Below are 25616 nucleotides of genomic sequence, written 5' to 3'. Positions count from 1 at the left end.
ACGTAGCTTTTACAAAAGTAGCGGACCCAGTGAGTTCAGAATCCTTCACAGACAAAGAGGCATGTTCAAAGAGAACACAAATAAAACACACAAAAAGTCAGTATGAGGCCAAGGTATTTCAAATGCAATTAATACGATCACTTAGCTAGACAGTGCCACAATATGCAGAAAAAGACATGTAATTCACAAGCTCATAAAGCTTTCATTGCATGTTTTACAGCTTCCTCACATTCAATAATCCAGACGTATGATTTGTGGACTCAGGTGTCTCAACACAGAGGACATATCGATCTGACTGGATGTATGATGTTCGAAGCTCAGCAATACCTACCATAATTGTTGGCAGCACATCATCATTACCTCTAGAAAATATGACAAGTTTCAATTTGATACCGAATGGTGGCAAAAACAGAAGAATTCAGATTAAGAAGGGTATTGTATGTACCAAAACTTGCTGTTAATCTTTTGTCACTTATTACTATGGTCAAAAACAGTTGGCAAATGAATTTTAGGTGTGATGATTGCAATATATAACAGGGAGGAAACGTTTGCATGTTCAGTGACATAGATAAATTTGTATTTACTAACAGCACAAAGAGAAGTTAATGTTAATTTAACGTGTCCTCGTAATTTGAATTCTGTTATGCCACGGCAGTAATGCATGGGAAGTTTAAATTTTAATGGTGTAAATAAATTACCAGACTGTATCAAAGGTGAGAGTTTGAGGAAAGACACCTTTGGAGTTATGGTCAGGCACGAAACCCAGTTTATAATATACAAAAAATTTTAGCTCAGAAATTACTACTTTAATTCATAAGGAAAAATGCCAAAATGGAACTCAAAAGTTAAAGCTCCCATTTTTCGGGTATTGTGAGTCTACCAAAGGATATCTTTTTTTTTTTTTTTTTTTTTTTTTTTTTTTTTTTTTTTTTTTTTTTTTTTGTGGTAAACCGTGGTAAAATGTATGAGTACTTACAGAAAGAAGAGTATGACATAAGCTATATTGCCTACTTATGGTGATCAGTAGAAGAAAGTGTTGGATGAAGAATGTGCCTCCTTGACAAAAAATAAAATTTGGTCATTGGTGCAGCCTCCACAAGAAAAAAAAAAGTTTTACTTCTTAAGTGGGTATTTGAAACAAAGACAAGTGAGACAAAAAAATAATGTAGTGTACGGCAAGATTAACGGTTAAAGAATGTTTTCAAAGAAAAGATGCTTATTGTGATGAAGTCTAATCACGAGTTGTAAGGTCTATTTCTGTTCATTACCTATTATCTTTCACTGATAAATACAACTTAGATGTGGATCGAACATATGTAGTGCATTCTGCAGCAGACACTGACATCAAAGTTTGTGTGTTACAACCAGAGATATACTCAGAAGGTGCCCAATTATGTCTGTTACATAAGTCTCAGCATGCTTTGAAGTGGGTTAACCTACACTGGAATCTCAAGTGAAATAATATATTGTTTGAAATAGGACTAAAAAAGGTTTCTGTTGACAAATCAATAACACTATTACTTACAGTGTGGGTAGACGATATAGTAATTTTTGCTAGCCATCAGAGAAGCAAATTAGAAATCAAAAACAAACAAAAAAAAACAAATTTTGCCTGTTTGGTTCCCTTCCCAAAATCAGTCAGTCAACAAATTTTGCACAGAAGATATTGGTGAAGTGAAGCAATATATTGGTATGAACATTAGTACAAATAGTGAACATGTGTGACTGACCTAGATCAAAAGAAGTATATCAAAGAAGTACTGATTTTTTAAATTTTTTTTTAATGTTGTGTCTACAGACCTGATTGGACTCATATTGAAGTGAATGCAAAATTTGATAAAAATTCTACTGAAAGAAGACACAATATACTCTACAGACTTGTGTAATATACTGTATTACACAAGTAACAAGACCAGATATTTTGCATGCTGTGACAAGTCAAGTCAATACTGCAATGATCTATAGAATGAACACTGGCTTGGTGTGAAACAAGTTCTCAGGTATATTCAGGAAACCGAAAGTCTGGAACTATGTTTCACTAAAGAAGGCTGCACAGAAATAACGATATTGTGATGTAGACTGAGCCAACGATCATAGACGTCCTGTACTGGATACATTTTTTGGTTCCAGAAAGCCAGTACTGCACGGAATTCATGAAAACAGCGAACTATAGGCTCAGGAAGTTCTATGGCTTTAACAGGTACAATATGAACTTGGTCAAAGAGAAAATGATGCACTAGTCATATGCCATGATTAGCAAAGCATAATAATGCACTAGTCATATACTGTGATTATGAAAACATAATAAGCTGCTGCTATCTGAGGACAAAACTTACACGTCTACATCTACATCTTCACTCTGCAAATCACCGTGAGGTGCATGGCAGAGGGTATACTCCCATTGTACCAGTTATTAGGGTTCTTCCTATTCCATTCACATATGGAGCATGGGAAGAATGATCGTTTGCATGTCTCTGTGAATGCAGTAATTATTCTAATTGTATCCCCACAGTCCCTATGTGAGCGATAATAGCGGGTTGTAGCATAGCCCTAGATTAATAATTCAAAGCCGGTTCTTGAAACTTTGTTAATAGACTTTCTGGGGATAGTGACTAATTTTGCGGACTTTATACACCCAATTTATCTTGTTGATACACTTGTTCCTAATGTCTATCTGCATGTCAGCATATCCTCTTTGCCTCACGCCAAGCAATTTTTTCAGATGTTTTGGACATGAAACATACATCAGAAAACTTTGTTCTGAAATTGTTGGATTTTGACCAAAAACGATGTCAGGTAGCCATTGCTCACGAACTGCTGAATGAAGTAATCAATGATCCAAAACTTCTAAAGGAGGTTATAACAGGTGACAAAAAATGGTTGTGACTTCAAAACTATGGCCCAATTGTCCCAACAGAAACTGCCTAAAGAGTCACCACAAAAAAATTTAACAAGTTCAGTCGCATGTTAATGTTGTGCTCACTGTTTTCTTCGCTTACAATGGAATAGTGCCTTACAGTCATACGGTCAGTAAAGAATACTATCTGGAAGTTACGCACTGTTTGCACGAAGCAATACAAAGAAAACTACCAAAATTGTGACAAAACCACTCATGGAAGACGCATCACAATAATGCTCCCACTTACATTTAAATGTTTGTTCATGATTTTTTTGCAAAAAAACAAAACATCTATGTCACTTCAGCCACTTTATTGGTCGTTTTGGCCTGCTGCAACTCTTTCCTAATCCCGAGGTTGAAGAGAGCCACGGAAGAACATTGTTTTGGCACCAATGTTGAGATAAAAACATAATCGCTGAAGAAGCTGAATGCCATAACAAAAAGTGTGTTCCAGAAGTGCTTCTGAGATTCAAAAAAGTGCTTTTTGATCAAACTTATACGTCTCCACTTTCTCAGAGAAAATGTTACGAGGACATGACTCAAGTTTATGTTCATCAAAGGGTGTGATATGGTGGCCGACATTTTCACTAAAGGAACAATGTACAAAAAACATTTGTATTACGTTAGTAAAATAGGTTTGTTTTCTGGTGGGGATCTTATGATATTAAAATCTAAATTACTGTAAGCTCTCACAGTTGTATGAAACTACAGAGCATATATAAATATTCACTGACTGTCAGGTTTATGTTCTGTGGTATGTATGGCCTTTGGAGTTAATGAAGTTACATTTTTCTGTCTGTTACATTTAAAAGTTAAAGAACGCTTCTTTTTTTTTTAGTGCAAATAACCACATAAAATGTTCCTCACATTCAACTTCTGCCTTTTTGGGAATATCATGTCAACACACAGTTCTACGAGCACTACCTTGCTGCACATACGCATTCTATCCCAGATTTTTCCATAAATTTACTTGGGCTGCCACTTACAGATCATTAAAATTGTGAAGAGTAGAATTAAAACTGCAGATTCGAGCTCTTTCGGACTCTTCAACTGTACATACACTCATTATTTACTGGAAGAAATAATAAGCTCAGTATTTCTTTCAAAAAATATTGCTTTTGAAATAAAATCTGTCATTATGCCTTCAATTGAACTGACTTTAAAACTGTGCTTAAGATCAAAGTTCAAACAAATATCAGAAGCATTGAGTCAGCTTATACAATGCCTGATACAATAGCTCATGTGAGACACTTTCTATTGTTTACGTTTGTCATCTGAATTTAAAAACTGACAGTAGCCATTTTGCAATTCTTGTAGATCTGAGCAGGAAAGTATTTAGTTTCAAGTGCTGGTCCAGCACAGTGTTTCATTATGGCACAAAGGCGCACAGTCACTATTTTCACGGGAAATTCTTTAAATGTATTGAATCACAAAACAATTAACGAATTACATGGCTCACCACACAGGTAAAAGTATACACCTGCCCTTATACACCAATGAGCCAAAATATTATCACTTGCCTCAAAGTGTGCTAGTCAACTTCTGAAATATAATACAGCAAGGATTCTATCCAGCACAGTTTCAACAAGTCCTTATTAGGTTCCTGGAGGTATGTGGCATCAGATGTCAAAGCACATCATGCAATCCCCATATATATATCAATATAATAAGAGGGAAACATTCCACGGGGGAAAAATATATTTAAAAACAAAGATGATGTGACTTACCATACGAAAGCGCTGGCAGGTCGATAGAAACACAAACAGACACATACATACACACAAAATTCAAGCTTTCGCAACAAACTGTTGCCTCATCAGGAAAGAGGGAAGGAGAGGGAAAGACGAAAGGAAGTGGGTTTTAAGGGAGAGGGTAAGGAGTCATTCCAATCCTGGGAGCGGAAAGACTTACCTTAGGGGGAAAAAAGGACGGGTATACACTCGCACACACACACATATCCATCCACACATATACAGACATGTATACCCGTCCTTTCCCCCCCCTAAGGTAAGTCTTTCCGCTCCTGGGATTGGAATGACTCCTTACCCTCTCCCTTAAAACCCGCTTCCTTTCGTCTTTCCCTCTCCTTCCCTCTTTCCTGACGAGGCAACAGTTTGTTGCGAAAGCTTGAATTTTGTGTGTATGTATGTGTCTTTGTGTTTCTATCGACCTGCCAGTGCTTTCGTATGGTAAGTCACATCATCTTTGTTTATATATATATATTGCTTGTGTGTGTTTATGTGCGGATGGATACGTGTGTGTGTGCGAGTGTATACCTGTCCTTTTTCCCCCCTAAGGCAAGTCTTTCCACTCCCGGGTTTGGAATGACTCCTTAGCCTCTCCCTTAAAACCCACATCCTTTCGTCTTTCCCTCTCCTTCCCTCTTTCCTGATCAGGCGACAGTTTGTTGCGAAAGCTTGAATTTCATGTGTGTGTTTGTGTTTGTCTGTGTGTCTATCGACCTGCCAGCACTTTTTTAGTCACTCATCTCATATATATATATATATATATATATATATATATATATATATATATATATATATATATATATATATAAAAAATAGAGGGAAACATTCCACGTGGGAAAAATATATCTAAAAAGAAAGATGATGAAACTTACCAAACAAAAGCGCTGGCAGGTCGATAGACACACAAACAAACACAAACATACACACAAAATTCTAGCTTTCGCAACCAATGGTTGCCTCGTCAGGAAAGAGGGAAGGAGAAGGAAAGACAAAAGGATATGGGTTTTAAGGGAAAGGGTAAGGAGTCATTCCAATCCCGGGAGCGGAAAGACTTACCTTAGGGGGAAAAAAGGACAGGTATACACTCGCACACACACACATATCCATCCACACATACACAGACACAAGCAGACATTTGTAAAGGCCATTTGAGGTTTGGAGGAAAGGTTAACTACTGAATTGGGGTGTTGTGGTTCCAGATTGCGTTGATTGGAATTTTGAGGTTTTGGAGGGAGTGGAGCTGGAAGTGGGAGATTGAGTAGATGGGAGAGACTGGGTTTGTGTGCAATGAGAGGAGGTTGAGGTTTGCTGGAAAGGTTGTGAAGGGTGAGTGAGTTGCCTTTCCGGAGGTGGGAAACCAGGAGATTGGATAGTTTTTTAAGGTGGAGGGTGGCATGCTGTTCTAATTTGCGGTTGGCCTGTAGGAGGATGCTCTGAACAACAGGTGTGGATGTGGGAGAGGAAAGATTGAGGATTTTTATTAAGGATAGGAGTTGATGGGCGTGTTGATTGGCTGAGTGGATGTGTAGGTGAAGGATTAGGTGGGTGAGGGCAATGGATTGTTTGGTTTGGAACTGGTATAGGGACTGATGGAAAGAAGGGTTGCAGCCAGAGATGGGAACTTTAAGTGTGAGGCCTTTGGGGGTGATGCCAAATGTCAGACAAGCCTGAGAAAATAAAATATGGGAGTGTAATCTGGCTAGGGCGAAGGCATGTTTGCGGAGGGAATGTAAATAAAACTTAATGGGGTCGTTGTGAAGGTGTTGTGAGGGTGACATGGTACTAGAAGGTGGAAAGTGGAACACGAGGCTGAAATGAAAATGAAAATAAATATGAAAAAATATATGGGGAGAGATAAAGGTAAAATAAGAAAGCAAATGGAGATCTGGTGTGAAAAAAGGCGAAAAAGGGTTGGTTAGGGCTGGGCTATGTTGATCCTGTGGTGAACTTGTGTAGGTAGATAATGATGTGCATAAAGGTTAGGTGGTTGTGTTGCCGCCAAAACACGTTAAAGGCTGGAGAAATTCGGGAAAATTTCGAAAAAACTACGTGAGGATGTATTAAAAGGAGTGGTTTGGTGGTGGCAGATTATGGAAATGAAGCTAACAATTGTTTGATGAAGAAATAATGACGTTAAAACCTGTGGGAAGCGGCTAAAAATGATCGGTGATGTGAGAAAAACGGAAATGGAAATAAAGCAAAAGTTATTAAAACTGCCGAAAGGGTTGTTTAATAGCTAAAAGGAACTGTTTGTGGACTGGAAACGGTGGATTTTATAGCAGCCAAGCGGAAAAAAATTTTTTTGGTTATGGTTTCGAAGTGATTTACGTATTATTACGTATTATTGAGTGTATATCGACGGGATAAAATTGTATACTGGATTACGGTAAAAAAGGAGAAGGTGAATAGAAAGTGAAACTGCTGGCAAAAACAGGAGGAGGAAATAAGACGACAGAAAAGACTTCGAAATGTAACAGTGACAATAACAATAACGATAACAATAACAAACGTGATTGTTGGCTTCAAATTAATGATATGAATATAATAGAGGGAAACATTCCACGTGGGAAAAATATATCTAAAAAGAAAGATGATGAAACTTACCAAACAAAAGCGCTGGCAGGTCGATAGACACACAAACAAACACAAACATACACACAAAATTCTAGCTTTCGCAACCAAGGCCTTTACAAATGTCTGCTTGTGTCTGTGTATGTGTGGATGGATATGTGTGTGTGTGCGAGTGTATACCTGTCCTTTTTTCCCCCTAAGGTAAGTCTTTCCGCTCCCGGGATTGGAATGACTCCTTACCCTCTCCCTTAAAACCCATATCCTTTTGTCTTTCCTTCTCCTTCCCTCTTTCCTGACGAGGCAACCATTGGTTGCGAAAGCTAGAATTTTGTGTGTATGTTTGTGTTTGTTTGTGTGTCTATCGACCTGCCAGCGCTTTTGTTTGGTAAGTTTCATCATCTTTCTTTTTAGATATATTTTTCCCACGTGGAATGTTTCCCTCTATTTAGACCAATATGTCTGCTTGTGTCTGTATATGTGTGGATGGATATGTGTGTGTGTGCGAGTGTATACCCGTCCTTTTTTCCCCCTAAGGTAAGTCTTTCCGCTCCCGGGATTGGAATGACTCCTTACCCTCTCCCTTAAAACCCACATCCTTTCGTCTTTCCCTCTCCTTCCCTCTTTCCTGATGAGGCAACAGTTTGTTGCGAAAGCTTGAATTTTGTGTGTATGTTTGTGTGTCTGTCGACCTGCCAGCACTTTCATTTGGTAAGTCACTACATCTTTGTATATATATATATATATATATATATATATATATATATATATATATATATATATATATATATATAATAGAGGGAAACATTCCACGTGGGAAAAATATATCTAAAAAGAAAGATGATGAAACTTACCAAACAAAAGCGCTGGCAGGTCGATAGACACACAAACAAACACAAACATACACACAAAATTCAAGCTTTCGCAACAAACTGTTGCCTCATCAGGAAAGAGGAAAGGAGAGGGAAAGACGAAAGGATGTGGGTTTTAAGGGAGAGGGTAAGGAGTCATTCCAATCCCGGGAGCGGAAAGACTTACCTTAGGGGGAAAAAAGGACAGGTATACACTCGCACACACACACATATCCATCCACACATACACAGGCACAAGCAGACATTTGTAAAGGCAAAGAGTTTGGGCAGAGATGTCAGTCGGGGCGGATGTACAGAGGCAAAGATGAAGTTGAAAGACAGGTGGGGTATGAGCGGCGGCAAATTGAAATTAGAAATTAGAAATTTGCCGCCGCTCATACCCCACCTGTCTTTCAACTTCATCTTTGCCTCTGTACATCCGCCCCGACTGACATCTCTGCCCAAACTCTTTGCCTTTACAAATGTCTGCTTGTGCCTGTGTATGTGTGGATGGATATGTGTGTGTGTGCGAGTGTATACCTGTCCTTTTTTCCCCCTAAGGTAAGTCTTTCCGCTCCCGGGATTGGAATGACTCCTTACCCTCTCCCTTAAAACCCACATCCTTTCGTCTTTCCCTCTCCTTTCCTCTTTCCTGATGAGGCAACAGTTTGTTGCGAAAGCTTGAATTTTGTGTGTATGTTTGTGTTTGTTTGTGTGTCTATCGACCTGCCAGCGCTTTTGTTTGGTAAGTTTCATCATCTTTCTTTTTAGATATATATATATATATATATATATATATGTGTGTGTGTGTGTGTGTGTGTGTGTGTGTGTGTGTGTGTGTGTGTGAGTGTGAAATGATTGTGTGGCATTAATGGCCTGGAGGCCCCATCTGAGGAAGTCTGACTGCTGACTGCAAGTCTTATTTCGGGTGGTTGCACATTGGATGACTTGCGTGCTGGTGATGATGACAACACAACACCCAGTCCATGAGCAGAGAAGATCTCCAACCTGGCTGGGAATTAAACCCAGGCCCACTGCATGGTAGGCAAACACGTTACCACTCAGCTAAGCAGGAGGATTCAATTCCCGTAAATTACATGCCAGTAGTTTGTGGGCACAGACTTGGTGTGTGATAGCTTCCCAGATGTGTACCATTGGGTAGCGAAGACTACAAAGTGAGTTCATATCATGCTCTTCAAACCACAATAGCATTATTCTAATGTGGCAGTGATGTTACCTCTGTCAGTGAAGACAGCAGGAAGGGATGCAGGTGATATGCAGTTATGATCATACAGTTGACAGCTACCATGGTGCCTATGGTAACTACCATAGCTCCAATGGAGTCCAACTCCATGTCACTTGGAGCTTAAACTCCTGCATCCATGGCAGCGTGCATCTTTTGAGCAGCTGTTTACCAGAATGATGGTGTATCCCAAGATGACCACTGACATGGTGTAAAAAGAAATGTGATTCATCTGACCAAGTGACATGTTTCCCTTGCTTGAGTGTTCAGTCTTGAAGATGGTGTACCGACTGCTATAGTAACTTACCATGCTGTTTTGTCCACATGGGAACACACAGAGGTTGCCTGCTGCAGAGACCCATGTCCAAAAATGTGCACTGAATAGTGTGCTCTGAAAACACTTATGCCTGCACCATCGCTGTACTCTCTACTTGTGGTGCATATAATCACAAGGATCCCTCATTATCTCTGCTTTTCTTACACAGTGAACCTCACTTTTACACTTTGTGAGAGACTTGAAAAAAATGGTGTAAAATGCAGGAAAACATAAAATGTGGGAAATAATGTTTTAAGAAGTAAAAGTTACGTATGGTATCTTTCTTTGCATTTTGGCACTTTATGTATGATATATGTATGTAATATGGATCAAAATACTTGTCAAGAGGCTTGTTTATTATTTAATAACAGTTTGTTATCTAATAAAAACCACTAATGTAACTGGAACTACCTACTGTCTGGGAAGTAGAAACATTGAACTCAATTTCATACATCATAATCAATGTTTCTGGAAAGTCTGCAACTATCATTCATTACATAAATAACAAAACACTGCACCAGTTACATGTTTTTTCACACTTAGCATGACACCTTTTGAGAATTTGTTCTTGTTGTCAAGTGCAAATATTCACATAAGTATTTCACGTGGTGTTTGCATATGTGTTGTTCTGTGTCTCTTGCACCGTAATCATCTTTTTGAAGTTATCAGGTACTGTGCCTGTAAATATTTGCACTTCACAACGACAATCAATTCTTGAAACACATCTTGCTAAGCATTAAAAAATATGAACCTGGTGCTGTGATTCAAACAAAAATATTTGAACAAAGCAAAGCGAGCAAAGGTGTCAACTAGCTCTACATGTAGCCAAACTAACAAAAACACATTAAATATGGTTTCAATAACACAAAGTTTTCAAGACGACAGCAACAATCTTGAAGCTGCGCATGCGCAGTACAGAAATTTTTGACATAGTTGTGTTTCGTCATAATACCTTTATTCAAACAAACCACGTCAGCCACCATGCCGAGTGGCACTTGGCAGTGGTATAAGATAAAGCATGAATTGTTTTGACTTTTATCCGTTTACCAGTTCAGATCTGCTGAGTAGAGGGCCCTGGTGTCAAGAAGCTTAAGGGGAGCCGGAGGCGGTCGAATCCAAAAAATTACAATTTTTTTTTTGCTACCAAAAATTAATTGGAACATTCCTCTTTAATGTAAACTTTGAATTATTGTTCTACTCGACCTGGAAGTGGAGTTATTACCATTTTCCCCCACTCCTGCAGAGGAAATCGGCGGGCGCTGAATGCATCTAACACCCTCTCGTGACTTCCTGGCGAACTGCTTGGGATTTTCTCGGCCTGCTACGCATACAGCACCTTATGTTACGCATACAGCGAGTGTGCAAGGGTTGGCTACATTGTTTTCTGTGACAAATGAAGCGCTAAGAGCGCGGAATATCGTCTCTTTGCTGTTTACCGTTTCGAATTTGTTCAGTGTTGCGCCTGTTGTTGGTAGTATTATACTTCTTGTGTAAAGCGTTGTTCTGGTTACGATGCCACATTTTAGTAACCGTGTATATAAGAAGGGAAAAGAAAATTAACACTAATATCAAGTTGCGATACTACAATTACTGAAACAGTGCGTTCTTCTGCTAAGCAACACATGGCCGGCCATAGCCCTGTGACATCTTCTAGCAACAAGCTGACTGGTGGAAGTGACAGATTTCGTGAATATGTTAGTGACAGTGATGATATTTTTCATGACTTAGCACAGCCAGAATTGTTACACAAATGTCTACACGGAAAGACGCAGAATCCTAATGAGAGCGTAAACAATTTGATTTGGAAAGTGATTCCTAAAAGGGTGTTTGTAAGCATAAAAACACTGCACTTTGGCATTTATGATGCAATAGCAACCTACAACCAAGGGAACAGTGTGAAGTGTGAAGTTCTGAAGGCATTAGGATTTACAGCTGGGGTGAACACTGTACGAGCACTAAGAAATATTGACAGAGAAAGGATAAGTGGAGCAGAAAGAAGAGAAAGTCATATGAAGTATGATGGAACAACAGGCCGGAAAAGAAGACAGAAGAGGAAGCTTTTGGAGGATGAAGAAGAAGACCCTAATAATCCATCCTATAGTGCAGGAATGTATTGAGAAACTTTGATAGCCATTTCCCGTAAATTAGAATTTTTCGAATATAAGGAACATTTTCTCAAAATCCACTCAAGCTAGAGAGATGAAATTTTTATACAACACTCCTAGTGGTCAAACTTACATTGTAATACAGCCATTTGGCAATATGTTCAGTAGTTTCATTTCAGTTTAATTATAAAGCAATTATTTGTAAAAAAAATTTGGGTCATTAATAAAAAAAAAAAAAAAAAAAAAAAAAAAAAAAAAAAAAAAAGAGAGAGGGAAGGAAACTAGAAAAGATACTCCAAAATCCCTCTGTCATAACTGCAATACTAAACCACTCTATATGTAAAAAAAAATTCAAATTTTTCTATTTGGTAGTTTATTCATAAATGTTCCTCAAACTTAGTGATTTTAACATGGGCAGCATAGGCACCTCCGGCTCCCCTTAACCACGTAACATTTGTAAACATTATTTGACAATCAACGTCCATTTACTTTAGTTCTTTACTCCATGAATATTTTTTCATGTGTAAATTGTGGGAGAATAATAGATACGTTAACATCAAACTGGGTGTGAATTAACACAGGTGATGAATGACAAAAAATTTCATAAACATCAGGAAAATGTTAGTTCCGGAAACATGAGAGTGGGGTTATGCAGTATATTTTCCTCACCGCACAACATGCCTGCATCACCATCAGATGGCATTTAATCTCACAGTGGGAGGGGGGTCATAATGTTTTGCCTAATCAGTGTACTCTGTAAAAGCAGTAAGATTATTTTTACAAGCCCAAAAAAAAGAAAGACTTTTAACTTCTCTAGTAAAATAATATTTTGATCAGATGTATTCCCAAAATCTTAAACACACAGAAGTGAGTTTAAACTTCCACTATCAGTGCATTACTGGAATAGAAATATTTCAATAAATATATAAGCTGTATGTATAATATTCTTACTTGTATTTGGAGAAAAAATTAGGAGGCTCGAATAATTTGTTCCAAGTGCATTTTCCAACCATTATGTCTTCCGTTATTGCTAGGCCCTGTTTAAATTCTTCTTGCATTATTGTTCTGGTTGATATAGATACATTGAAAGTAGAATTTTGTTGTGGATATGCTGGGGTGATAATAGGCATCAAATGATATCTATCTGCAGCATTTATCTGAAAAATAATTTATAAGATACATAAAATATCACATACGAACAAAATATTTTGTTCAATAATGGTATTGAAGGCAAGAAGAATAAGTACTTCCACTAGAAACAAAAACTCACAGTGCAGATACAATAATCTTAAGTTTGGACAATCAAACAATAGAAAATTCAGGATGGAATGTAACAATATTATGCAACTCACCCACACATGATCACAGTCTGTGGCAGCTGAAGCCACAGACTGGTTCATGTGTGCGTCCTCTATTTTTGACAAAGGCCTCATTGGCCAAAAGCTTATTTTGTGACAGTCTTTTTGTTGTGCCTTTCTGCAACCCAGCATCTCCGCTACATGGTGAATAGCAACTATCCTTTTCCATAATATGGTTAAGTTTGCACAATGTCACTCATCTTTGTCACATAGTCAGGAGAGTAATTAACAGATATCTGCTGGTTTCTAAACACCGACCAAACAGATCTTTCTGAAAGTATATATCCTGAGAATTGGACAACATGAAGACGAAATTTAAAAAGCAAGAAAACCCTAGAAGAAGAAGTATCTGAAATGCAATGTAGTGGGGGATGTTACTATACAAGGAGTGAAATCAAAATAGCAACAGTGCTGAGTTAAACTTGCCAATGCATGCAGTGAAAATGAGCAGCTCGCTGGCAGGAGAAAAAGGCAAATGAACATTTTGTAAGGCACACAAAACAATGAGATAGCAAAAGATATGGGAAAACATAGCAAAAGTCAAAACCAGCAGAAAACTTAATGACTTTAAGACTAAATGAATTTTCTTTTGATATCTCATTACATTAGTAGATTTTTAATGCCAAGTCTAACGATGGCAGTTAATGCTGTGGAAATTTCTGTGTGTGATAAGGTACAATCAGAATTATGGAGATGACAACAAGACATAAACCAGAAATATATCCAATACTAAGGAATATTAGTACACTCACTGCACAATAAAATGGGATGGAAGAAATGTAGAAAAGCACTGAACAATATAATTACTTCACACACATTTTTCTCAATTATTTGCCCAGTTATCATCAGTCTTTTCAACTAAATGTCCTCCTCAATCCAATTCTACTTTCCCTCTCTTTAAAGAAATAGCAATATGTTCCCACTAACAAGGCTTAAATTTTCTTTCTATTCAAAGTATATCTCCTCCTTTTTACTTCACATCAGCTTAAAGTGAGAATTTCAAGTTTACTATTCTAGAATCTACAAAGGTATACAGCAGTATAAAATACATTTTCAAGACAACTGTACAACAAACCATGAACTAATCTTTTTTTTGTACAATGATCTTATAATGAATCTTTAGCTTACCCTTGGATCCCACACAGGGAATCCCAAGTTAACAGTGTCCGGTGGTTTCAGCAAGACAGGTTGGGGCCACTTCCACTGAGAAAAAACGAGGAAGAACTTGTGCACCAAGGTCGCAGCGACGGCATTTGGATACAGCTGGCAAGTTCGTGCAACTAACATTGCCCATGAGACACCTCCAAGATATCCCAGTGCATTGCTGTAAATCCCATGCTCTGGATACAAGCAATTACATGAATAGTCATTTCATAACCAATTGCAATACATGGCAATGAATTTATGCAGTAAACAAACATATTGGACAAATATGGTACAAATAACAGCTTCCCTAAATGCTGGTGCAAAACTAGTGTCTTGTATGACTAAAAAATAACAATATCAAAACATTTTTTGAGAAGTATGCAGTCCACAAAATAATTAGCACTTAATAAAGTTTCAACTTAATTCAGACTTTTTTCGTCCTGCATACAAGAAATTACGGAAAAAGTTTCGTAAGACCAAGCAACTAAAACAATTTGTTCTGGCAGCTTGAAATACAGCAAATATAAACAGCTCTGAGTTAGTAAGCTCATTCATAACCCAAATAAGAAACTGTAAAGATAGTGAACACACACACTGCAATTGTGTTGTAACAAAATTGCTACCAGCAGGGAGTAACATGTCTTAATGCACCAGTGTTAACATTATAAAGCATTCACACTTTTTCGTCACATTAGAAGTGGCTAGCAAGAATACATGCAAAACACATAAATACTATAAAAACAAATGAAGAAACAAAACCGATTTTTAATGAATGAATGAATGAATGAATGTCAGAGGCTACATTATGAAAAAAAGACGCATAGGTAATTTAATTGTTTAAATTTAAATGAACAAATTCATATGATTTTATGAGGTTACCAGACAATTTTCAGTTTTGCCAAGTCAGATGGTGCATACCATCCAAAGCATTTCATTAATGGAAAAAACTGACAGTTGTGATTTACAGGATGTTCCGAACAGAATGCCCCGATTTCAAACTTCTATATTTACTGACAAAAACGCATTACAATCTTGGAATAGACTGCAAAATACTCAACATTATTTTTAACGTTTTGGCTATGCTATTACAAATGCTGTGTGTGTCCACCAGCATCAGCACGAACAACATCCAAATGATAGCTAAATTCGTCATAAACCTGACACTCTGTATTTGGTTTTACACATCAGTTACGGCAGTTGTTAATCTGTTCTTCACTACTTCTACGCCATGAGGTAAAGGGGAGGGGAGATGAACACACTTTTCTTCACATCCCCACAATAAAAAAAAATCAGATGGGGTCATGTCTGGCAATCTTGGAGACAAAGAATGCAGGACAGTGTCTCTGGGTCCTGTGCGCACTATTCAGTGTTGAGGTAGAATGTTATTGAGAAACTGACATACACCGTTGTGCCAGTGTGGTGGAGCTCCATCCTGTTGAAAAATGAAATCAATGGAGTTCTGAAGTTGTAGAAAAAGCCAATTCTGCAACATTTCAAGATAGCTCACTAAAGTCACTGTGTTTTCCCTTGTGAGGTCGATCTGGGCTCTAACTTTTGCATAATCACCCTGTGTCTTCAAATTGGCGATACAACAATGAATGCTTTCGGGTGCAGGCAGATCTATGCCAAAACTCTGACGAAAAGCTCACTGGACTGAAATCAGAGACTCACTCTTTGCAAACTGCAGCATACAAAATGCCTTTTGTTGAGTGAACACCATCTTACTTCTGACTGATTGCAAACTGAGAAGGCACACTGACTGACATCTAATGGTGATTTTTTGAAACTCTAGGCCACACTTATTCAAATGACATACATTTCCTTGCTGACATATCCCGTGTTTCATAATTATTACTGTCCAAAATCAGGTCGTCTTTTTGAAACATCCTGCACAATTTGGTTACCATAAAGGCTCTGTATTAAGGACCTTAATGCAAAACACTGAATAGTTATTATTAACATTTTTCTTTCTCTGTTTTTCAAAGCTGCAAGACCTAAGCAGTCATGGCAATGTTTAAATGCTGCCTGTTTCTTATAACTGCAGTGAACTTAAGAGATTAATGAAATCTGTATTATGTCAGTGTTAAGCTCATACGTTGTACATTTCAATGCTTTTAAAGGCAATATGAATGTTTGTGATTCTCTAGAAATAATCCTCTCCATGATAAACAACTACACATGCGCAACAAACTGTTTTCAAGATGGTCCTCTCCTTTATTACACTGAGCTAGAAATATAGGCACCATGTGGTTCATTCTCCAAGTACATCATAACAGAGCTCCTACCTTTGATCATTGCTCAGAAGTGAAAATTACAGATAAAGAAATAAATGACCAGGAATTGAAAAAAAAAAGAAAGAAAAACTGAAGACATCACTGGCACTGACAGGATACCGATTACATTTTAAATTGCCCTAAATGAAATTCATCTTTTGGGTTTGCAGCTCGTCTTTCTTTCCACATTTGCAGTTAAATTACAGGATATAGGTTCTCCCTCTATATGATTTTGCAAGATCATCCGTATGATGTCCTGCATTGATAGCTTGTCATCTGCAAACCAAACGATGTAAATGTAGATTTCATAGGCAAGTTAACAAATTCGATTTTTAAAAAACATTATTTTGGGGTGGCAAAATGTTTTGTGTATATGTTTGTTATTATGCACGTACTTGTGTGACTGAGCTTTCTTCTTATATGGTCTGAGGGCACAGGACACACATATTAACATACTTTGCACGATTTTGTTTTTTATAAACGCAGTTTCGCTTCACAAAATTCAGTGAGTACTATGTTGTGTTTCCTAACGTCGTTGGCGTTCATGTGTTCCCAAGATAGTTTGGTGCCGTGCTGCTTGTGATTTCATATATTTCTGATCTATTGAATTTATCTGTGGATGTCTTTTATGTTCAAAGTTTTTTCTGTGTTATGTTGTCTGTCCCGTATCCTATTTGAAGTACTGTTTCTTTAACATTTTGTCTGCTCTGTGGACAATTTTGTTATTGTAGGTGAGTGTGTGCCATTTTGTTTTGTGTGTGCATTGTTGCCATTGTTGTCTCTTGCATGTGGTCTTTGACTTGGTCTGTGTTTTGTAAGTTTTTGTGTTTGTGTTGTGCATTTGTTCCTTTTCTGTTTAGAAATTTGTTGGCTTAATTTCTCTATCATGTGGAGCTGGCACTCGGGCAGATTGGGTGAATCAATTGATTCCTTACATAATATAATAGAGGGAAACATTCCACGTGGGAAAAATATATCTAAAAACAAAGATGATGTGACTTACCGAACGAAAGCGCTGGCAGGTCGATAGACACACAAACAAACACAAACATACATACAAAATACAAACTTTCGCAACAAACTGTTGCCTCATCAGGAAAGAAGGAAGGAGAGGGAAAGACGAAAGGATATGTGGGTTTTAAGGGAGAGGGTAAGGACTCATTCCAATCCCGGGAGCGGAAAGACTTACCTTGGGGGGAAAAAGGACGGGTATACACTCGCGCACACACACACACACACATATCCATCCACACATATACAGACACAAGCAGATATATTTAAAGACTGCTTGTAGTTCGTGTGTGTGTGTGTGTGTGTGTGTGTGTGTGTGTGTGTGTGTGTGTGTGTGTGTGTGTGCGCGCGTGCGTGCGTGCGCGTGTATTTGGTGTGTGGAGGGAGGAACGCGCTTTAATTGGCTGCCAACTGCATCAGTGTGGGCCGGCTGCTGGACGCTGCTTGTGGTAGGTGAGCACACAGCATGGTCTCCGCTGTGCTGTCAACTTGCACATATATACGCACAGAGCAGTGATGACTGATTCCCTTTGCATTCTTAGTTGTACTGCTCACATTACATGTGGATTCATGAGAGGCTATTTCAATTACTGTTCAGAGGTTTATGAATAAAGCTGTATTTGTGTTAACTTGATTGGTTTTGTGTATCACCTGGTTACTACATAATTACATTCATTATGAATACATAGTTGACAAACACAGTAACAGCATCATCAGTCATCAGCAATGCTTTTCCAGTGATGCCTACGTTACTTTGCTAGGCAATTACAAAAATACATGTATTGTTGTTCACATGACCTATCTCAATGTTATCTCACCCTTAACTGCCTGTCGCTGTGCGTCTCAAAAATCTATTTATTGAAAGCCCTCTTCCCATCAGTTTAAGGGAAGTGACATCACAAAAACGAAGTATAATATGTACTTTACAGCACAATTAAGCTGCCTGATAGGGGGCACTATTCTAATTTACATTAGTTTTCACACAAAAAAACTGTTCTTTGCACATTAATGTAGTAGCAACAAGAATTTAGTCATCTACTCCTTCCACAAATCATTCTGCCACATAAGCAAAATGAAAAAATTGGAATTTCTACAAAATTTAAAACTAGTTTATAATAGTGTGCAAAATGACTCATCTTTAAGGAATTTTTTTTTTTTTTGTTCAGCCTCGAAAAGTGGCCACTTATATAGCCATTTGAACAGCTGTCTTACTGTAGACATGTTACAAAATATTAAGCAATGTTTGAATGACAACTGGAGCTGGCACTCTGGCAGATTGGGTGAATCAATTGACTCCTTACATAAAATATTTTTGGGCTGAAATTAACACTCAGTTAATGGCACCATTTGTATGTGCGCCATTAGGATTTTATGTGCAAAAACAGCCACCCTTGTTCAGATTTTACATGCAAAAACAGTCACCCTTGTTCAGATTTTACATGCAAAAACAGTCACCCTTAATTAACTCCGGACTTGGAGCAAGACTGATTGTTCAAATTGGGTCCATCGGTTTATTGGAACTTAGTTTAACCATTTGAAAAAAAAGTTTCTTCATTAGGATTTTAGGGGCAAAAAACATGTTTATCTGTTTTAAAGGAATCAAATAAATGAAAAATGCTTTCTTAAATCAAGTTAAAAACTCTCTTTCAAAAATCTAGCTTCATTTGAATTTAAAGTGCATAAAAAATATATCTGGGAGTTCTTTTTGTGTGCCACTTTGTTGTTGTTTTGTGAAAGCTATACATGTTGTTGCATTAGCAACATGGTTCAAAAGTCAAAAAAGATGTGTTGATTTGAATATCTATGAAGCTGTCAGGTAAGTCAAAAAGTGAGTCCCTTTTTTACATCCCTAACCTTGCCCAGGACACAGTCACTTTTTTATGCTATGACAGGAGTACTTTTCATTCTGGTTTAAAATCATGATTAATATTTAATTAATGTTAATTCATCTGATGGACTTGGGTTGCAGTAATACGTGTAAAATCTGATCATTTGTTCTCCAGCATTGATTGAATGGCCACTATTAATGGAAAATGGTCCATTTAACTGATTTTCATGTTATCATTGATATTTAGCACAATTTTAAAATTAGCCAGAACAATAGGTCGTCTGTGAAACCCATTATCCTGTCATTATCATTAGCTGTTATAGATTCTCAATTTATGATAGCAAAATATGGGCTGAAGAATTTAATTGGTTTCAACATTCAAAATGTGAACAACTTACATGAATCATAAAATACTATTTCAGAAGTATTACATAGCATCTACAGAATTAGCAATGTTCTGCTGCTTTTAACATGTTTTATTAAAAAAATAAAAAAAAAAAAAACAGAATTTATTTAATATTAATTTAAGTTAGGTATCCACTGTTTAGCCCTACAATAAACATTTGAACTATGGTATCGTCTTTCAAACATTAGAATGCATGAGTACATCCCATCACACCTTCCTTCAGGAGGCATGAGTAAACTGAATGCAAAGGCTAGCAATATCTGCTTACATGAATTCAAGTGAGTATGCTTGGAAACAATTGAAACTATTAGTGCACTATAAGAATCCTACTCACACTGGAGTGATCAGACTCAGAAGGCCTGAGCACCAATGTCTCAGCCACTTTGTGAGCAATATGGTGTGAAATATCCAGAAATATCACAATTCACAGGGTGAGCAATATATTACCCCTGTTACCCAGAAGTAGATTTTGATTTCGTCAATGTGCACTTTTACACAGACTGCCTTTGTTTTTGTCTTCTTTTATATTTACTTCACAGTAAAGCTATTTTGTTGGTTTCACAGGGCTTATTCTTTCATTCTCTGCTCCCAGTCAATTAAGCCCACACACCTTCACAATTATGTAGTTGTTGCAAAATTTTTTTCAACAGTTTATATAAAATATATAAGAAAATTTGCTCTCCTTCTCACAACAGTCTATTGTCATTAGCTCGCAGAAACGAAGGAGCACCTCACACAATTGGAAAATGTGCAAAAAATTTCAGGCTTTAAGAAATGTCACAGATCAAATACTCTGAACTGGAGACCTATGTCGATGGTATCAATTTATAGAAGGATTTTGGAACTTGTTTTGTGCTTGCATATCACATCTTATTTGGAGACTGAAAGGGGAGGGCACTTAGGGAATTTAAGGTACAGGTATGTACTAAGATTGTAGCCTTCTTGACAAACAGAACATTTTTCAGTCAAAAGCATAATTTGCAACCAGTACAGCTTTAAGTCTGATACCTCTGTTACTGTTCTCAATTTATTAATGATGTACCCAACTAGGTCAGACATTACAGTGGAATCTTGTTAGTATGGCACTCATTTCCGTGTTGTCCCTGCTTTGAATATTCCAACTAATGGTACGGTGGTTCATGCTAAAGCAATATATTTGGCACAAAAGTTGGAACTCACATATTTCAAAGCCTCTAATGGTTCGATTGAAAAATTCAAAGACTGACATTGTTTATTGTACAAATGTGTTTGAGGTGAGGCTGGAAGCGTAAACACTGACATTGTTAAATTGTGGAAAAATACTCTACCATCAATCGTAAAAAGGTAAAGTAAAAATGATGTTTTTAATACAGATAAAATGGGCTTATTTTTTCACCTTCTGCTTGACTTAGCATAATGGTTAAGACATAGTCCTTACATGCAGAAGGCTGTGGGTTCGAATCTCGTCAGGTGCTTTAGGCCTATATCATTGATGTCAAAACTGTAGTAGAATTATGGAACGTGTTTTATGCTCAAGAACCAAATTATGGCTCTTTGGAGAATGGAAATTGCCTCTATAAAAATCAACTTGGGTACAGCAAACATAGATCTCACAAAACTCAGTTCCCTCTGGTCCTCCACGAGATCCATAGCATTGTAGACAATGGCACTCACGAGACGTTGCATTCCTTCACTTCAGGAAGACATTTCACACCATCCTGCCCTGCTGTTTAGTGAAAAAATATGAGCTAACCAAGCATTGGACCCGATTCGCAATTGGACTTCCTTGCAGACATAACTCAACACTTTGCTCTTAATGGAACAAAAGCAACAGATGTAAAGGTAATTTCCGGAGAAACTCAAAGACGTGTGATAGAACCATTATTATTTACAATGTATGTAAAATATACAGTAGAAAGCAGAATAAGCTGTTTGTGACTGTTTGCAGATGGTGAGATTGAATGTAAGAAAGCAGTAACACCACAATACAAAATCGATTTGTAGGATCCTATAGAGGATCGATGAAAGGTGCAGGTTTTGGCAGTTGACCCAGAATGTAAATAAATGTAATATATTGTGCATACAAAGGAAAATAAATCTGCTGCTGTACAACTAAACTACTGTTGACAAATTGCTGAAAAATGTACCTACTGTAAAATACTAGGGGCAACTACCCAGAGTGGCCGTAAGAGGAATAAACACATTATACAAATAGGAAAGTGGCTTATAATGCACATGTTCAACTGATTCTTGAATATTGTTCATCAATCTGGGGCCCTTGCCAGGTGGGATTAGTAGACAAGATAGAGAAGATCCAATGAAGAGTGGGATGTTTTGTTATGGGACCATTTGGTCAGTGTTCTTCAGAGATGCTCAAAAAATTCCAGAAGCAGACATTACAAGAGAGGCATTGTGCATAATGGAGAGGTTCACACTTGAAATTTCAAGAGAGTCAGTCAACATATTACTTCCTCTCACATACATCTTGCAAGATGACCACGATGAGAAAATTTGAGAAATTAGAGCTTAGGCTTACCAACAATCATTCTTCCCACATGCCATTCGCGAGTGGAACACTGGTCAGTCAGTAGTACCAGCAGTACCCTCTGCCACACTGCATCAGATGGCTTGCAGAGTACTGAAGGCAGATGTGGACCCAGATAGAATTTTTGAATTCAGCACAGCACACTATAGCACACCACAGAAACGCCTCACCAGAAAATTTAGTAAAGGGAAGCTAACTGTTTTATTATGTTGTAATGAAAGAGGAACAGAAAAATTGGTGTCATGGATAACTGAAAAGGCAGAGTCCATGATGCTTTAAAAATGTGTTGACATTTCCAAGTAAACATATGTCTAATGTGAAAGCTTGGGTAACAACAACTACATCTGAACAGTTCTTGCCTGACTATGATGGTGTTAGATGGTGTTAGAAATAGGAAAATCATCTCGTTTATTGACCACTGTGCTGTGCGTCCCCAAGATACAGTGTATCTACGTGATATAAACGTAGCGTTTTTCCTCCCAGCTGCACAAACCACCCTCGCCCCCTCCAACCAATGCATTATAAAATACCTGAGAAAAAAATTCTTGTACAGAAGAGGCTGGCCTGTCTTCATAATGGAATGAAAATGGTAATGATCTTGGACATTACACATTTTTGAAGAAGTTCCTTGAATTCCATGCAAGAAATCACAATTTCAAACTGCTTCAAGAGAGTTAGCTTTCTTCAGAGAATACTTCTCACCAGAAAACGAAGGAATTGCAGCCGAACAGTGGCAAGAAATAATGGAGCAAGATGAAAACTGACTATCTTAATTTTGATGACTATGTTGAACATGAAAAAGGTGTAGATGTCTGTCAATCTGTGATAATTGATGAAGTGTTGCTGGAGCAAATGGCAGAGAAACAAGAAGAAAGTGAAGACAAGAATCAGAGCCTTTGCCTGTTCCTACAATATCATATGCTACTGAAGCAGTGGACATAGTTAAGCAGTGAACATAGTTAAGCATTGTGTGTTGAGTTTTGAGGTCGACAAAGGAGTGATGCGCCGCATGGGGCAGCTGCGCGGTCTAAGACACCTTGTCACGGTCAGTCTGGGCTTCCCTTATCTCTTAATTCCTGTCAGAGCTGCCAGTGGTAGTGGCCATATGTGTATGGGATGTGCTTGCTTGGATGTGTGTGTGTGTGTGTGTGTGTGTGTGTGTGTGTGTGTGTGTGTGTGTATTTCCTTTGCTGAAGAAGGCTTTGACTGAAAGCTATAATGTGTAACAGTCTGTCTGTCATGTCGGTCTGCAACTCAACGGGTCATCTTTACGGTGAAAAGGCCAGTAGGCATAAAGTCTGAATCAGAAATAAACCAATGGAAAATCCAGGCTGGAATGTAACAATATTATGAAAAGGATAGTTGCTACTCACCATACAGTTTAGATGCCGAGTCAGAGATAGGCACAACAAAAAGACTGGCACAAAATAAGCTTTCAGAGTCAGAGATAGGCACAATGAAAAGACTGTCACAAAATAAGCTTTCGGCTGAAAGCTTACTTTGTGCCAGTCTTTTTGTTGTGCCTATCTCTGACTCAGCATCTCCACTATATGGTGAGTAGCAAATCAGAAATAGCTGATGCAAAAGGTTTTATTGTTTTAATGGCTTCATTTGTGGCCCACTATGATGATCCTAAGCCCCCCCCTCTCCGCAGAGTTAAGCTTAAGTGGCGGGGGATAAAAATGTACCCCCAAAAGGGGGGTATTATTGTGGTTTTATACTTGTATCTAGTGAAGGACTCACAGTAGAGAAAACATGGTCCTATTAAAAGATGTAAGGCATTAAATTTTGCATTGAATGAGAGCAGAACACGTCTTTTCGACCAATCGTTCCCATACTAGTGCTCATCAGAGTTGGATAAATTTTACATATTTTTGTTTTAACTTCTGCTTTTTGGTAATATCACCTAAAACAACTCATCTACCAATAAAGTCGTCAATAAAAAAGTTATAGAGAAATGGATTTTGCATTCTATGAGAACAAGAGCGAATCTTTTTGACCACTCATTTCCGTACAGCTCCACCTTAAATTTGGACCAACTCACATTGATTGTGTAGGTTGTGAGTAAGAGTAGAGAATTTTTTTGTTGTTGCTTAAAGAATTATTCTGTTATGTACTGGCACCTATCCTCTCTCTCTGTTTGATGCAGTTGGAATGAGGAAGACTCTAAAGTCAATGTTATACGACTTGTTTACAACAGTGAATCAGGTCAGCCTGGAAGGAGCAACTTTTGTCGTTGATGGTAGATTTCTTCCCTACCGGGTTGTGTGAAAGAATGGTGAAACATTCCAACTAATCCTAAGGAAATATGCTGACTGCCTAAAAAGACACTATAGCCCAAGTGCAACACACGTGGTGTTTGATGGCTACCCAGAAGACTTGTACACCAAATATGCTGAGTGCCTCTGCTGAAGCAAACCAAACAATACTTCTGAGATCACTTTTACAGAGTTAATGTTGGTGACCATTACTCGGGCACTATTCTTTTCCAGTGACAGAAATAACGTGTGTCTCATAAGCTTGCTTACTGAGAGGCTCAAACGAAAAGGCTGCTCAGTACAGCAAGCTATTGGAGGCACAGATCACCTGATTGTTGCCATGGCCCTTGAGGTATCACTGGAGCGTGAGAAGTAGTTGGTGAAGATGCCGATGTTCTTATCATGCTCAATGCCTAGCCACATCAGCAATTATATATTTCTCAAAACCTGGAAGAGGAATGACATCATCAAAAGTATTTGGTCCCAACAGCTTCAAACTGGCAGACGTCAGAAGGCCACTCATATTTCTCCATGCCACAAGTGGCTGCGACACAAATTTAGCACTCTTCAGGCAGAACAAGAAGATGGTCAAGCTGTCTGTCGAAAATAAGTTTCTTCTAGAAGAAATCAAACATTTCTTCGAGCATGCCATTCAAGCAGAAGCTACTGCCAAAGCTGGTGTACGACTTTTAACAAACCTCTACGAAGATAGGGCACGAGATACTTTAGATAAATCGTGATTCAACCTCTTTTCCAAAGCCCTTGTGAAATTCAAATTCAACCTGACATCCATACCAATAACATCCGACACAGCCCAGCTACACTGCTTGAGTTTTTACCTAAAACTACAAATGTAGTTACGACACCAGGTGGATCTCCTCCTCTGGGCTTGGCAGGCTTCAAAGTCTGGTCTTGACCACGTTCCTACTTTCACGAAAACAGCTCTGCAGTCTCTTCTCTCCACAATTTTCTGCAAATGCAACAAGTGGTGTGAGATGGTTGTGGGTGGCAGAAGGCTGGGATTAAGTGCTCTTTGATTTGTGCCAATTGGAAAGGGAACTCCTGCACTAATTTCCCCCAAC

The 25616-nt window shown here is 38.0% G+C and overlaps 1 protein-coding gene across 5 annotated transcripts in view; it reads right to left on the bottom strand.

Moving 5' to 3' along the window:
- Positions 1–25616, bottom strand: part of LOC124797847 (poly(A) polymerase type 3) — a 196748-nt gene that overhangs the window by 117486 nt on the left and 53646 nt on the right. For all 5 annotated transcript variants that reach the window (XM_047260903.1, XM_047260905.1, XM_047260902.1 and 2 more), the window contains 2 exons: positions 14217–14428; positions 12682–12887 (listed from right to left, as the gene is read on the bottom strand). In XM_047260903.1, the coding sequence (XP_047116859.1) occupies positions 12682–12887; positions 14217–14428 (418 nt within the window). The remainder of the gene's footprint in view (positions 1–12681; positions 12888–14216; positions 14429–25616) is intronic.

Source organism: Schistocerca piceifrons, chromosome 5 (genome assembly GCF_021461385.2).
Source record: "Schistocerca piceifrons isolate TAMUIC-IGC-003096 chromosome 5, iqSchPice1.1, whole genome shotgun sequence".
Classification (NCBI taxonomy): domain Eukaryota; kingdom Metazoa; phylum Arthropoda; class Insecta; order Orthoptera; family Acrididae; genus Schistocerca; species Schistocerca piceifrons.
The sequence above is the reverse complement of the archived record's forward strand: the minus strand, read 5'-3'. Positions and strand labels throughout refer to the sequence as shown.